Raw genomic sequence first — 15446 nt, forward strand, 5'->3', positions numbered from 1 at the left:
AAGGAGTTTTGCTTTCCTAAGGTTAACAGCTCTGAAGAAATAAGATGGGACCCTAAAACCAAATTTTGTCTATGAGCTTTTAGGAGGTGGTGCTGGCAAAACCAGGTCCCCCTGCATAGATCATGGATGACACCAGTTATACACAGTTATCTTTTCCGTATTTCTTAAAGATACAGACAAACCACAGACTATCCAAAGAGAGCTAGAAAATTATTCCAGGCTTGAATAGTGAAACCCAGAGAAAGAGATTTTAGATCAGAAATGTGTAACTTTAGTTCAATAAAGTGAAACTGAGAGGAGACTTGACTGTAGCAGATACGTAAGCGCCTTCTAACAGGCCATATATATCAGTTTTGAAATAATTAAATCCAGCAGAAAAAATTCATAACAAGAACAAATGGTTAGTCCTTGATAACAGACAAACTCACACTAGAAGTGCCACCCTTCTTTGCCTTGGAGCATCAATGAACAGCGGGAAAAGCTGTGCATGTGGATGATAGTTCTCAGGCTTCTTCAGAAGGCTGTACAGAAGCACAGTTGCCTTTTGACTACTGAGCTTAGAATAGAGACAACTCAGAAGGATGTCAGACCAGCTAAATGTCTCTATTGACAATAGGCTCTGCAATTCTATGAGCTTTCTTACTTTCCCAAACAACATGCTGTTAGTGCCCTCCTGTTTTCAAATTTCATGTACCATCATCCATGTAATCACTAAACCTTTTTTTTGTTCTCAAGCTTTCTGAAATATTTTCCAATATCTGATGTTCAAAGAAAAGTTTTAGTATTTGAAGGATGTGTTTCTTTTGAACAAAATAAAGTATACCATTTTGGTGATTTGGAATCAAACAGAAATCCTAGTTACTGACACAGTTCTAGTTTTCTTTTTGCAAACAAGAATTCAAAATATATTTTCATTTTTCCTCTTGATGTCTTTTTTAGAGAAATTAACTCTATATATGGTTATGGAAAATACCTGAAGACTTCTCTCCCAAACACTGACTTTGTATGTAAATCCTACCACCATCCTCAAGACCACCAGTACCTGAAGCGGCACCTCTTCTTTTTTCTGCTCCGTACATATTTCAAAGTTTTGTTAGTAGCTATTAGGAGGTTTTATATTCAAATACTGTACCTATGAGGTAGACATGAACTATATGATTTAATTTGATTCCTTCTACTTCACAGCAATTACAGAACTGCATATTATGAACACCTAAAGCCTAGAAGAAAATTCTACACCTAAGGTTATTTTTTTTTTTCAAATTTAAGGCACTTCAACTTAAATAATAACAAAACTATTTCATGGTGCTTTAAAGTATAACACCACAAATAAGTTCCTAAAATGTTAATTACATTTTATCAGCCAAGTGCCTACACCAACACAAGAACAGAACTAACTCTTCTAAGCAAATATGGCAAAAGTATTTTTTTTAGCTATTTTCAGAATCAAGTCCCAAAGATCAATGACATTTCCAACTGGAATTCTTCTGAATTTCAACTTGAAACTTCTAGAAATTAAAAAGAAGAGCAGTTTATTTGAAAAAATTGAATAATTATTTTTAGAATAAGTTACAAATATTTATGATACTTCATCCATGTTAAAGAGACTTTTCACAGAATCACAGAACATGCTGAGCTGGAAAGGACCACAAGGATTATCCAGCCCAATTCCTGGTCCTCCCAGGACCATTTTCCTGTTTCTCTCCAGAGCTCTGCAATTTAAATTTGAACAAGCAAATACAGGTGAACAACTCCAGATAAAATGTTCTCTAAAGATAACAGTAACATAATAAAAGGCATTTGAAGCAATAGCTTTTCTAGACTGAGAATTCTTCTCCCCCCTCAAAAAAAAAAAATGCTCTTAGAAGACACCACTCCAGCCCATGAATGGGGGCAAAGAGAGGAGATATAATGCAACAGCAGCAGATCTATCCCTTTCCTAGAAGACCTCAACACTTACAAAGACAGCTGAAAGTGTGCATGAAATCTGTCGCACTAAGTCCATGGAAATGTAGACAAAAATATGTAATTACTGTAGAGTTGTGCAAAACCCTTGAAATTAAGCTCAAGAAAAAAGTTAAAGGCACTTTGAGCATCAAATTGTAACCTAGTTCTTCTACTATTGCTTTGAAACATTTTCAATTTGCATTTGAGAAATCCTCCTCGCAAATTACTTATTTTGAAATTACTAAAAGATGTAGCAATGCTTTTATATACATAACTAGCATTTCAAAAGCAAATAGATAAACATTCAAAAACTATGTCAATATGAATCCTCTTAAATAAAAGCTAAACCAATAATGCCCTAAGAAAAATCCTGATATCTGCCTAATTTTTAGAAAAATGCTTATTCCATTCCGCCTCAAATCAAAGCTAAAAACATTACAAAACAGCCAAGGGTCTGAGTTGAGATTAACTAAAATAAATTTCACTCCCTTTCTTGTAATACTTGTAGTTATCTCAGAGTTGTTATCACTGACTGAATAGGCACATCAAAAAACCACCATTGTTTTGCAATTAATACAGATACACTTGATATCAGGGAGCTTTTTTTCTGTGCTGTCTGAATCACTGAGGTGAGAATAACGGTGTTGACAACCAAGACAACTTTCCCATTGCAATGGGGTGCTATCACTCAGAATGGTGAATGCTTGTCATAGCCTTCAGCTAACAGCCAGACTGGGAAAATGGGAGAGTTAGCACATAAAGGACATTCCTTTCACAGAGTAAAATATAATGAACCTTCATTCAAGTTACAAATGCCACTTGAAAAAAACAAGCAAATGGAGGCGTTTATTTATGAGCAGTTAGGAGCAAAACATTGCTATTACATGCTACATGCATACTTGTCATTCAGAAAAGAAAAAAAAACGTAAACTCCCTTAAGCAACCATGAAACAAAAACTGCTTGCAAGTTATAAACTTGCATACTGAAGATCCAGGAAGAAAAGCTCATTAAAGAAAAAGCAGCAGTGCATTTACATTCAAAAACATGTTATGAACATGTAATGTTTGAGTAATTTATATACTTTAAGAAAAAAATACCTTATTCTATTCAGTACTTCTTAAAGTACTGAAAATCGCATTTTGTCCAGCAATTTTGCAACAGACACTTGTTTTTTGTAGAATAAGAAACAAAGGAATGTCCCACAACATTATTTAATATTGAAATAGTTGCAATCTGAACCAAATAAATGCAAAGCAATTTCCTAAATTACTTGAAATATTGCATTCCATTTCAAACAAGCTGAAATACAAAATACACAGGTAAGACATTATTTATTGCTTAACTTAAATCCTTACTTCATTCTGCACCTAGAAACAGCTTTGTGTCCATACAGCACTATTAGTAATGCAGCCATTATAGATCTAAAATAAGATTAGAAAACTGTCACCCAAGTTACTTCTCTGGAAATAAAAATATCACTTTGATTTAACTCCCTGTATGTAATCAGAACTGCGTACTACGGGCAACAGAAGGGCAAATCTTACCAGCAAATGTGCCTTCCATTGAATCTTAGATTCCTCCGAAAATGCCAGAAGAGCAGGTACTTCAGTGCCACAAAAAGTCTCCACGCTGCACTTGTCCAAACTAACAGTGAGGCAACAGCTGCTCAGTTTAAAGCTACAAACTGTGGCAAAATGCATAACTGACATGCCTTGTGTAAGCCATGAAGAAGACATGCATTTGGCTGGCTCACTGAAAGGTCAGGTTTCCCACCTCCCCAGATAAAAGCTGAAACACTAGGATTCAAATGGAAGGAAGTTTAGAAATTAAGGATGAGCATACATCCTGCTAAGACTAAAAGCATTTGATTTTGACAGCAGAGTTATAAACAAGAGTAATTTTAATTCTGCTGGATTTTTGTTTTTAAATATATTAAGAAATAAGTTACCCTACACTCAGGCTTTTGTACAAGTTATATTTATATCAGTGTTGTCTAAACAGGCCAAAAGTAATAAATGGAATTACTTTTGTTTTAGGAAACTTCATCTGAAGCATTACAAAAACCACAATGTGTGTTTCTTTATTAGCAAATGCCCTACCTTTACAGCTTTTATGCTCTCTGTACTAACAACTCTAGTAAAAGGCAATAGCATTAACTTTAATGGGACAAAGGGCTATGACTTAGGCAACCATCCAAAAAAGTTTATTTGAGAGGCAAAGTAGAGGAAAACCTCCCTGAGGCTTCCAGAAATGTGATTAACCTCGAAGAAATTACAAATAGGGGGAATTAAAAAGACAGCACAGCCCTCAGATTGCATCTGTGTTCAGAAAGTAAGTAGAAACCAAACCCCTGCCTTCATCCCATAGTCAGTATCTGGCTCTGGCACTTTTATCACTTCTTTTCTTCATTCTAACCTTACCCTTGCCTACACACAGTTTACACCACTTTTACAAGCAGCAGGACTACATCACTGAAAAGTTAGTTATGAAATTTGCTAGAGTACACAAGACTGAAAACCAATATGCTGCCACAAGAAAGCTTTCTCCATTTCCCCAGGAAGTCTGAGAGAGGTCTGTGCAGAGCTGGAATGCGAGCAGTACACTCAGAGACACTTTGTTTATACGGTGAATATACGTCTTGTCTGAAAAATCTCTACTGAAGGAACCATGGGATCTGGCCAACACACCATTATTTTTTCATTGACAACACAAGCATATTCTTTCTTAATTGGAAGAATGACAATTTAGTGTTGTTTCCAACTTCCAGATGGAAACTATGATACTTAGATTTTTTTAAAAAATCATGTTATATATGGATGCACATGGAGATGCAGTGGAAAACTTTAAAATTCATTTTATTTATACATATAAATTTTATTAATGCTCTCTCACTACAAATATATAAAATGAAACATCAAATTAAGCATTTCTCATCATTATAGGGTCAATTACAAAAGTATTTTTCACTAGTTACAAAAGCAAATATCTGAAAGCCCAAAGGAAAAAAACCTGAATGTCTTTGATCTGCTAAGTAAACTATACATTATTTCTTGAAATTTAGCAAAAAAAATTCTGTCTGGAGAAATAAAACAGTATTATCCTACAAAACTGAATTTTATCTTCTAGTTTGTTTCCTAAAACCAAAGCTTAAAGAGATGACTTTTGAGTCATCTTGTTGCTTGAGTCCTTGGGGTTTTCTGCTCATGATTGACATGCTAACATAAACATACCAAAAAAGTTCCATTCTACACTTTAAAAGTTCCCATGGACACTACTTTTACAAGGTCCATTCAAACAAATGTTCAGACCTTTGAAATAATAAACAATAAGAAGCACTTCAGGGATTAACTATCTGCACTCAGAACCCCTTTTCATTTTTTTCTGAAGAGTAGTTGTCATAAAAAATTAATAAATTTTATTTTAAAACTAATATCACTTTGCACGAACTTCTGCTCTCTCAGCCTTCATCCACAGACATCAGCATGTCGTTTATTACCTTCCTCACAACAAACCTCTAACAACACAGACTCATTCTCTGTATTTAAACTCTTTTTTTTTCTTCTTTCAGTGGAAATAACAGCTATAGACTCCCAAGAAAAATATTGCTATAAGCTGAGACTCAGATACACAGGTTAAAGGATCAACAGTGTACCCAAACTCTCACACAGTATTATTGGAACCAAAATCTATGTAAAATCAGCTGATACTCAGTTGTTTCTTAATTGCTTAGCCCTGTACACAGATTAGAATATCCAGATCCATACAGACATGTACCAGGAGTATGATACCTATTACATCAAAAGGTGCAATTTTACAAATGAAAATATTTTAAATTCTTATAAGAAGTTAACTTCTATCTTCTGCCTGGCTCAATTATGTGTCTATTTTGCAGTACTATGCCTTACTGACCCTGGAAAGAAGACTGTAAGGATAAGAAAAGCTATGCTGGCAGAACTTAAATCTTTGTGCCTATAATGTACTAAACAGGTTGAATTGAAGGAAGTTTTTTGTTAAATTAATGTTGTCAAGGATCCTCATTAAGTCCTTCTCCCACTACCTTTTATGTGTCCCTTTGATTGCAGCCAACTGGGACTGGCCAAAGGGTGAGACAGGTCCAGGGACTGACCTCAGTGATCTTTCCCTTCTGGCACTTTGCAGGGACAATCACTGTAGCCAGCTCCAGACAGTCCCACGTGTCCCTAGACTTACAGCTGTCCTCCAAAATCTTTCTCCTCCTTCCTGATGTCTCAGCCTTGATCTGTGCTTCCTGCCATGACACTCTTCTTTCTGTTCTTAACCAGATGACCTGCACTTGTTCCTGCTATTCCTAACCTACATCCTGGAGGCAACACAGCAGGAATTAAATCCTTGTTTCCTGACTCACACCCTTGCCTCAGGCCACATTATCTACATACAGACTGACTTGTGTTCAGTATCTGATTTCCTCTCCTACAGTGCACTGAAGCATCTCACCACAGACTGTCACCCTAAGACACATTTTGTCTTTTCAAGTCTCAATTTCAGCTCGTTTGGCTTTATCTCTTATTCTATATAGTCTTAACCTTTGGGCACAAACATACACAAACACACACACACAACCCACCAGCTAAATTATGCTAAATCTAACATCAAGCTTGTTATCATCCATGACTCTGACATATAGCTATCAGACAACTGTCCCAACTTCGGGGATCCTGGAATTTTCCCAATATTGTAGTAATACACTTTGTGCAAAGGATACAAGAAATAGCAGTGGGAAAAGCCACAGAGACTTGGGCACCTGTTTGCTGAGCAGTCTTGCAGATGGCAAAGTCTGATTACAAAAAAAGGGTAATCACTAAATTCTGTAGGATGAATGAAGCAGGTTTTCTTAAGATCAATGCAGTCTGCCTCCACATTCATGACAAATTACTTTCCTTATGTTCTTGGTCAAAACCTGCTATTGTCTGTCTAACAAGTCCTGTCAAGCTTTTGCTAGAAGATGTAGTCCAATTTATATCACAGAGAGTGGCATCAGACTTACCCATTTTAGAAGATTCTAAAGCGAAAAGAATACTGATACAAAATGTGTTTGCAGTCTGCTCCATCTTCAGACACCTCTTTCTAACTCTCCTTCCCTTTATCTTAGATTACAAACAGAACTAAATTGGGGAGGGGGGGAAGTGTACAAGTTCCTTTCAAATGATAACTCTATCAAATATAGAGTACAAACATTTTCACATACTCCAGTTTCTTCTTTAAGAAAGACACAACTTTTTTCACTTTCTGCATAAAAACGTCAACACCATATGAACTATAACAATGACTGGCCCTTCAAATATGATTCTACTGGAAGTTCTGGCCCATTCACAACTATGAGCAAATTTCTGTAACAATCAATTTGTAAGAAACAGAACAGGCTGAGAAGCAGGATTTCCTTTCTACAGGAAAAAAGACCTGGCTTTAATCCAAATCCCACTGAAAGACACACTTAAAATTTTTACTAACCAAAAACTTTGATTTACATACAGAGGTACTAAAACAGTGCAGGCTAAATGTCTTCAGTGTTCATATGTGAAAATTATGTTCCCTGTAGCAACAAAGACGCTGACAAGGATGTGAATGTCACTGAGCAGCTGTGGGAACTCCAGGCATCCGTGGTTCCCGGGAGCCCAGTCCCAGACTATCGCTGTGCTAAAGGAGCAGAGTGGCAGCCCCTCTGTCAGGAGCCTGAGAGCCCTGTGAGCCCTCTGAGAGCGGGGCTTGCAGGAGCCCTGTTCCAGGCCTGAGACATGACTCTCCTACACAGCGGGCCCTACTTGAGTTTCTGAAAACTCTCAGTCTCAAATCCACATGACTGAGAATTCTGGCTTAGAAGGTCTGGTATGTTTGGAAGCCTTCTGTGGAACTAACAACAGTGTCTGATCTGCCCACAAAACCATCCTAGCCCTGGGGACTCAGAGCATTTAAGGTCCTTAGCTACCAAGCAAAACCTTAGAAAGTATTCCCTGGAGTTGGACTGCTTGTGACTGCAAGGTTCATTGCTCAGGTCACTGAGTAACCCCTGAAGTACTGAACACAATGAACTGATGAAGTGCTTGGTGCTAGGGGGACACGAGCCCAAGAGGCTATCCCAGTATTAGGGACTTCCTGTTTGCAGGATCCCTATTTCCCAGGCAGATATTACATAAAAGCCCTAACTAAAGAGAGAATTAATTTTTTGAGAAGTCCTCCTTTTGAATCACAAGTGCACTGCCCATTAAAGTAATGGGCTCCTCTTTAAATACACTGTGCAAGAGAGTGCTGAACTTTGTCTCCAAAAATTACAAACATTTTGAAAGTAGTGGAATGCTGTCTAGTCCAGAAAAGGTTCTCCAAACACAAATTCAACAGCCCTTGAGATCTTTTCAAGACTTCATGATATAGATTGGTTCTATTAAACAAATTTACTTCTGCTTTGGAAACTTTTTAAGAACTGTCTTGAAAAATCATGCGAAGTGCAGTAATGTTTACTCTTTAGTTGACAACCAATTTGGAGTTACAGTGCCTGTCTTCCCAAGAAGTCGTTATATGTGAAAGAGCCCTACTTTCATGGAAAGGGCTAAACACCTGCCTGCTGACTGCAGGTATTGAATTACTTCTTTATTTTGCTTTGCTTGCGCACACAGCTTTTACTTTATCTATTAAACTCTCTTCAACTGAATTTTTCAATTAATTTTTGCACTGTTACCCCTCTGATTCTCTTCCCATCTCATTCTAGGGGAGTGAGTGGTAGCTAGGTGCTACCTACAAGGGTTAAACAACAGCAGCTATTAAACCACAACAGGATTAATATATCCCTTTTCAATGCCTGCAAACAACTACCGAGTGAAGTGTTCCCATGACATTCTGTATCCTGAGATAAATCCTCCATCGCATTTGATGACAGAGTTAATGATATTAATTAAAATTTCTCAGGTTATAATGAGGTTAGCCTATTGAGGTTAAATTCAGCAATACAGAGGATGCTGGACAGATGAAAATAACCTTCTGATCAATCTGTATAGACAGGACAATTTCTCAAAAGGTACACATCCATGAATGATGACCAGAGCTCTGATTTCAGAATACAGTTGGGTTCCTTGCTAATGCAAATGACTTGGTCACATCACCAGGTAACACTCTATATATATAAATGTTTTAGAGAGGACTCTTATAATTTCTCTGATATAATACATCACCACAATATAAATGAACAGGAAGCTTCCACATCCAGAAAATTTCAATATCCTAAAGCTGCAGCACACCTCTTCCTCACCAGAGACCAGCACAGTAAATCATGCCTAGACCACTACAGTAAATCCAGTCTCTACACTCTACACAGGCTATCAGTGAAATTGCAAACTGAGTTCAAAATCTTAAACTTTTTTTTAATGTCTTACATCTTCTGGCTCAGAATCCAACAACATACACCACATAATACTGTCACCATAGATAACCCCAAACTAGAGCAAAGTGTGCTAGTACATGAAGTACACACAGCACACAAGAGCACTCACCAGCTCAGGCTCCATAAAAAGATGTAGCCACATCACAGCTTGGTGGGCCTGAGCTAACTATTGCTGCTGCTTCAGTTTCAGAACTCAGCTCTGAAGCACATGGCTCAGTTCTTCTAATCCTGATTTCTGAGCTATCACAGGACTGTCCCTGTTTATTTTTCTAAAGCACTCATCTCCCCAGAACAAGTAAAAAACAAACAAAATAAAATGGAAAACCCTACCAAAATTGGGTGCTATACTGTGCATATCTGTCTCTCATAGACAATGGTACATGAAGCTTAGTAATGTTGCCCAAGGTACCACTGAAATTCATTCACATGCTACAAGTTTGCCATCTGTACCTGCTATTCTAAGAATATTTTAGCGCTTCTCTCTACCCTTTGATTCACCTAGAATTAAATCAAGAAAGGGCTACTTCTTGGGATAAAAATAAGACAGCCATATATGAGCATAGACTATACCATTATTAGTCTGTAAGAAATGAAGTCAGTATCTGCGTTAGTTAAGGAACCTCACTGGTTTTGCACTTATTTTCTCGTATTTCTGTAGAATTTTGGGCAAGCCATAATATCCACATGCACCACTCCTACCATGGTATGACAGAGATACTACATCCTTTTGTTATGGTTTATCAGATGATAACAGATCTCCAAATGCTTGAGTAACTTATGAAATATTCTAGGAATTAATTCAAAATTAATCGATAATGTAAGTGCTGTTCTGTAGAAAACAATATTTTAAAGCACAGAATTTGTACTAAGAAGGCTTTGTTTAGCTTCCAAAGCAGACTAAACAAAATCACATTAAGGATATTATTACATACGAAGATGATCAGCATGGACGTTTAGTATGCAACATTCATTTTCCAAGAGGCACTTTCCATACAGACAGTACCCATGTTATTTGAAATGATCCAACACTACAAAGATGATGGACCCAAGAGAAGACCAAATATAAATCAGTAATGAAGTGTACACGCTTCACAATACAGTGCTATGCTGACAGCTACATGTATAATGACAACAATAATAACCAAGTAGAGCATACACTCCTTTCTCTAGTTCTGAACTAAGTCAGCCCATGAGCAGGAGCACTTGGTAAATGAGAAATACTACACATGGGAACACCCTAAAACAATGGCTTAGGCATTAAATTTGGATGCAGGCAGACAAGAAAAAAACCTGAAATGTTTTGTAATATAAGTCTTTTCAGTTTAGTTGCATTTTTACTTTATTAAACTAAGATGGCTATTCATTATGACACAAAATGACTGCAAAGGAAAATATTTGAAAACATAAAACCTTTTTTATCTGTTCACTTCATGGATGAGTATATAAACTACAGAATACTACACAGTATTCATAATTTTGCAAGTTATTCTATACTTCAAGTGGACAGAGATAAAAGAAAATCTTCATTACCTTTAAGCATTGTTCTTCCAGTTGATCCTCCAAAGATATTTAAAAGACCACTTCTTGCTCCTAATGATGTAGTTGCTTCTAGTAAAGCACCAGTTATATAGTTAGAGAGTGCAGTCCTCTGTGAAGTGGCACGATATTGACAGCAAGCACCTGTTACGCATGGTTTTACACAAAAACCACCTCCTTTGTATATACAGTCTCTAACAGATGTTGGGAGCTTCCTCAGAAGATGAGGAATATATTCAAAAATATCTTCTGCTCCTTCCTCTTCTTCTCTCACTGTACTGAAGATCTGTGGAGAATGCAAAAGCATGGACTGTTAGTTCATTTGCTTAGGATAACATACTGAATATAAAACAAATCCAAAAGAACACGACTTCTTGTGAAGTTCAACAACCTGCAGTATCTACTTATCCAAAAGTAGTTTGTTAGGATTTTGGGTCAGGCTCCCAAACAGGATATCTAAGTAAGAAGTCATCCTGGCTTTCAATATATGTTTAAAAGCATTCTAAAGACAACCACTAGACTAATAAAACCCCATATCAATATACCTCATCAACATTTAAAATACAGACTATGAACAAAATTGTTTATAATACTATTAGATCTCTTGTATTTCTAGAAAACCTTAGAGATATCAGTAGCAGAAAAAACCAGATCAACTCAGGGTTGGCACTTTTTCTCGCTGAGGGGGCGGGGTTTTGCAAACAGAAATGGTTTTAATCACTCTGAACCCTCTTTCAAAATGTTCCTGTGTCGCGTTTATTGCATTACTTCCATCCTACGCACAGGTCCTCTATCTTATATTGGTTTAGTACTCTTTTTCCAATATTGTGATAACACACTAATGAACTTCATTCTGTGGCTTAGCAACTAAGTAATGTTTGCTTATTTAAAAGAGTCTGATGATCAAAGCAAGAATCTGGAAGAAATCTCTTCATTTAGTATACAAGGGGAGAATTGATTCCTTGCATTCTTGCATGCTGACTTACTGATTAGCATTAATAATTTGTTTCAATGATCTGTGCTTCTTAATTACAAAGTGTAAACTAAAAATTAACACAGGGAAAGGTCAGCATAACTGTCACCAGGACAGGTGCTGAGACAATTTTCATGAGATTGTTCCCCACCAGTCATAGATGTGCAGAAGAAACAAGCTGATGGCTTCATGACAGTTTTTTTCAATTAGCACCTTGTGTCTTGTTGCCATCCTTTCCCACATATAAACAAAATACAGCTATCCATCAACACGGCAGAAACTGCAGCCAGCCCTACAAAGCAAGCACACATGTGCTCAGTCAGATGATAAGAACCTGTTTGCACAGCCTGTGCACGCCACATGTCAGAGGCACCGACACCCTGCCCACGGGACACACACGTGCCCAGCCACGGATCCAGGGAGGGAAGTGGCTCCCAGCACAGGGATCTCACACCCATCCACTTCTGCCCTGCGCCTGGCATTTACCCTGCCAAGTCAGGGAGGAGGGATCCAACTCCCTGTTCCATGAGGGATCCGACCCTCCACTAACAGAAGAGGTGAACAACGATGTGGTTCCTTCATCCATGTAAAAAAAATTGAAGAAAATCAATTACAATCTAATATATTAAGTAGATATTTCTTATCTTAGCTATAATTTTTGTAATAACCACATCCGGGGGAAAACAGTAAAATTTTATATTAAAAATATAATAATTCATTAACTAGTAATGTAACTCAATGATCTGAAAAAGAACACTGACATATTTATTAAGATAAAAAAAGAAACTTTCACATGTTGACTATGGTTATATATAACTCAATCCCTTTAAAAGACAGCTTCTCTGATGCACTGCACTACTCATGCACTACACTACAGCATGGAATGTTGTGGCATCGATCTTTTTTCTCCTCTCCCTTCAGATTTTCCAAAATTTGTTTGGTCTGAGGTTTCTAGAAATATTACACCTGCAGCTTTATATTCTTTTCTTTGCTATCTGGCAGTTTCACAGACTTTTAGACTGTCAGTACAGACACATCATCACCTTAATTCAAAAAGAAAATGTGCTCTTAAAGCGTGCCTTACCTGGATGGGATGTGTACAGACCTTTTATTTAGCTAACTGTCTGCAAGTACCTTTTCAAAAGGTGTACTGTGAAACAGTAAACCTTTGGATTATGAGTGTGTTACACACAGCAGATATAATTAGTCTCTTTAGTTTGTTTAAAAAAATATTTAGTTAATGAATACAATTTAACTTCTCAAAACTGCAGTTACCATCCAAAATATTTTTAAAATTGGGTTCTGCAACTTATAAAGGCATGTTCTGTTGCCTACACAACTAAAATTTCTTTCAGCTGCCAAAGCAAAGAAACCATTTGTTGACAGAAATAGGCGACAGTGTTTTGCCGGAGAGATTATACATAGAATAATGGTGTTAATCTCTTCTGTGTAAAGTAGACTTTGGGGCACTAGCTGTCTCCAAAGACTTTGCACATCACATAACATTTTCAAATTCTGTTTGTTTTGATGTGTTAAAGTTCTGAGCGTGTTACTTCTGCTGCACACAGATGAGGTTACGAAAAAATACAGACTTACAATGTGTATACTTGTCAGCCCCTGAAAAGAACTGAAACAATCAGAATAGCAACAAATCCCTCAGGTAACTGATAGGGAAAACCACTTTTCAGAGAGATTGCACCAGACAATTGGGAAATTTAATCCTGCCTGGGAGACAAAGAAGTTTATTCCAAGCCAGAGTTTACAGTTCATCCTGGCAGAATCCAGATCCTATTGATCCATGCCACTAACAAAGAATGACTAATGTAATTAAAAATGAATGTGAACCAAAAAGAGTAAGATGCAGCACTAAACTGAAAGCTACCCATCAAGAAACAAAGGCTCACTTTGCCTTACATATTAAGGATTGCAAAACTATCTGCAGTCTGATGCTGCCATGTCTCACTGACTGCATTTAAAGCAGTAACTTCTAAGAAACTCAGGACAGTATCTGACTCTGAAAGTGTTGCAGTACTAAATATTCTGTAATGAACACACAACACTTTTAAAAAAGAAACGAGATGAAACATGAAACTCCATATACTAATACACCAGTATGCAAATAAAAGTACACTATAGCTTCAACAGATTTTTACTTTCTTTTCTTTATGAAGGAGATTTTAATGGTAAGTAAAAGGAAAATAAAAATTACTTGCGACATACAGTATTTCTGCTTTCTACTGGAGAAAATTGTCACCCAGCTAAAAAATGAAAATTAGCATTAAAATAAAGATTAAATTCAGACAGAATTCCACTCTTGCAGCTTGACAACCAAGTCCATACTTGGAAACTGCAAGGAAACAAAATAGATTATTCATCTCCTAATGTATGCAATAAATCATCAAAACTTTACTTTTAAAAGCCCCTCAGTTTTGCTTCTAGTAACTTAAAATGGTATCTGCAAGTTAACTTATTGATAACCTTCAGGCAATGAAACTTTCTTACAGTGATGACAGACATATTTTGCCAAGATATTAAAAATATCTTTAAAAATAACTATAAGAACAAGCAACTTATGCTAGCATTGAAATTATTCTTTAGTTTTCTCTTGCAATCTTTTTTTTTTCTGTTTAATCATCACAGAATTGCAAATTGCAATGGGTCCTTTTCTCCACAACATTACAACAGCTTTACTGCGTAGAAATAGCAGAAACCCAAACAAACACCACAGCCACTTACTGCCCAGTTTATGACACATATTCCCCCAAAATGAAGCTGTTCATGGGCACTGCTGTACTGGAAATACCAGGTATAGCAATTCATAAAAAATAATTGTGATTTCTCACTTAAACTTACATGTATCTCTTACTTAATCGTTTTTTGTTTCTCTTTTCATATTTTTTCTGCCTCAGGTATTTAGCTTAGAGCTTGGAGGCATGTTATCATATTGTCAGATATCTAGCTGCTGCTGTGCTTTTGAAACCCAGAAACTGGAATTATGAACCAACTAAAAATGTCCCATTTATTAAGCAGCAGAATATGTATAGAAGAATGTGCATACCAAAGAATTTAATTGCAAACAATAGTCATGAAAAATTAAACTTACTACATTGTAAAAATATGATACAATAGGGTAATGAGGTTTTAATACTTCACTGCATCTGTCCAAACACTCTCTAAACACATCTATCAAGATATCCTGAAGGGTCAAGATGAAATACTAAAATGTAGGAGGTGTATGCATGTGTTCCGTTAGTATGACACATTTCAGTCTGATTTCCTGGCTGCTCACCTACAGAGCACTTCTATGATGGAAGATGCTGACAGCAGCCTGCCTTCATTTGTTGCATGCTTTTAAAGCATTTTTAAATGCCTGTAAGACATAGTGGAATATTAACAAGTAATAACTCTCAGGACAGTATGTGTTGAAGACCATTTAAATATCTCCTTTGAAAACACAAAGGTTTTACAGAACATACAAGCCTAAACACAATTAACAGCACAGGAAATGCTGCTCTTTTCAAATTTGTTCTGTTCCAAGAAAAATTACATTAAAGTGAGGAAATTCTGTGAGTGATTTTTCA

General features: G+C 36.7%; 1 protein-coding gene across 1 annotated transcript in view; it reads right to left on the bottom strand.

Annotated features, from left to right (window-relative positions):
* The window catches only part of PLCE1 (phospholipase C epsilon 1), a gene marked incomplete at its 5' end in the record, with an annotated part of 114265 nt that overhangs the window by 64946 nt on the left and 33873 nt on the right, over positions 1 to 15446 (bottom strand). The window contains one exon of the mRNA XM_084210057.1: positions 10887 to 11178. Coding sequence (XP_084066183.1) covers positions 10887 to 11178 — 292 coding nt within the window. The remainder of the gene's footprint in view (positions 1 to 10886; positions 11179 to 15446) is intronic.

This window comes from Fringilla coelebs (assembly GCF_963513975.1).
Source record: "Fringilla coelebs genome assembly, chromosome: 8".
Lineage (NCBI taxonomy): Eukaryota > Metazoa > Chordata > Aves > Passeriformes > Fringillidae > Fringilla > Fringilla coelebs.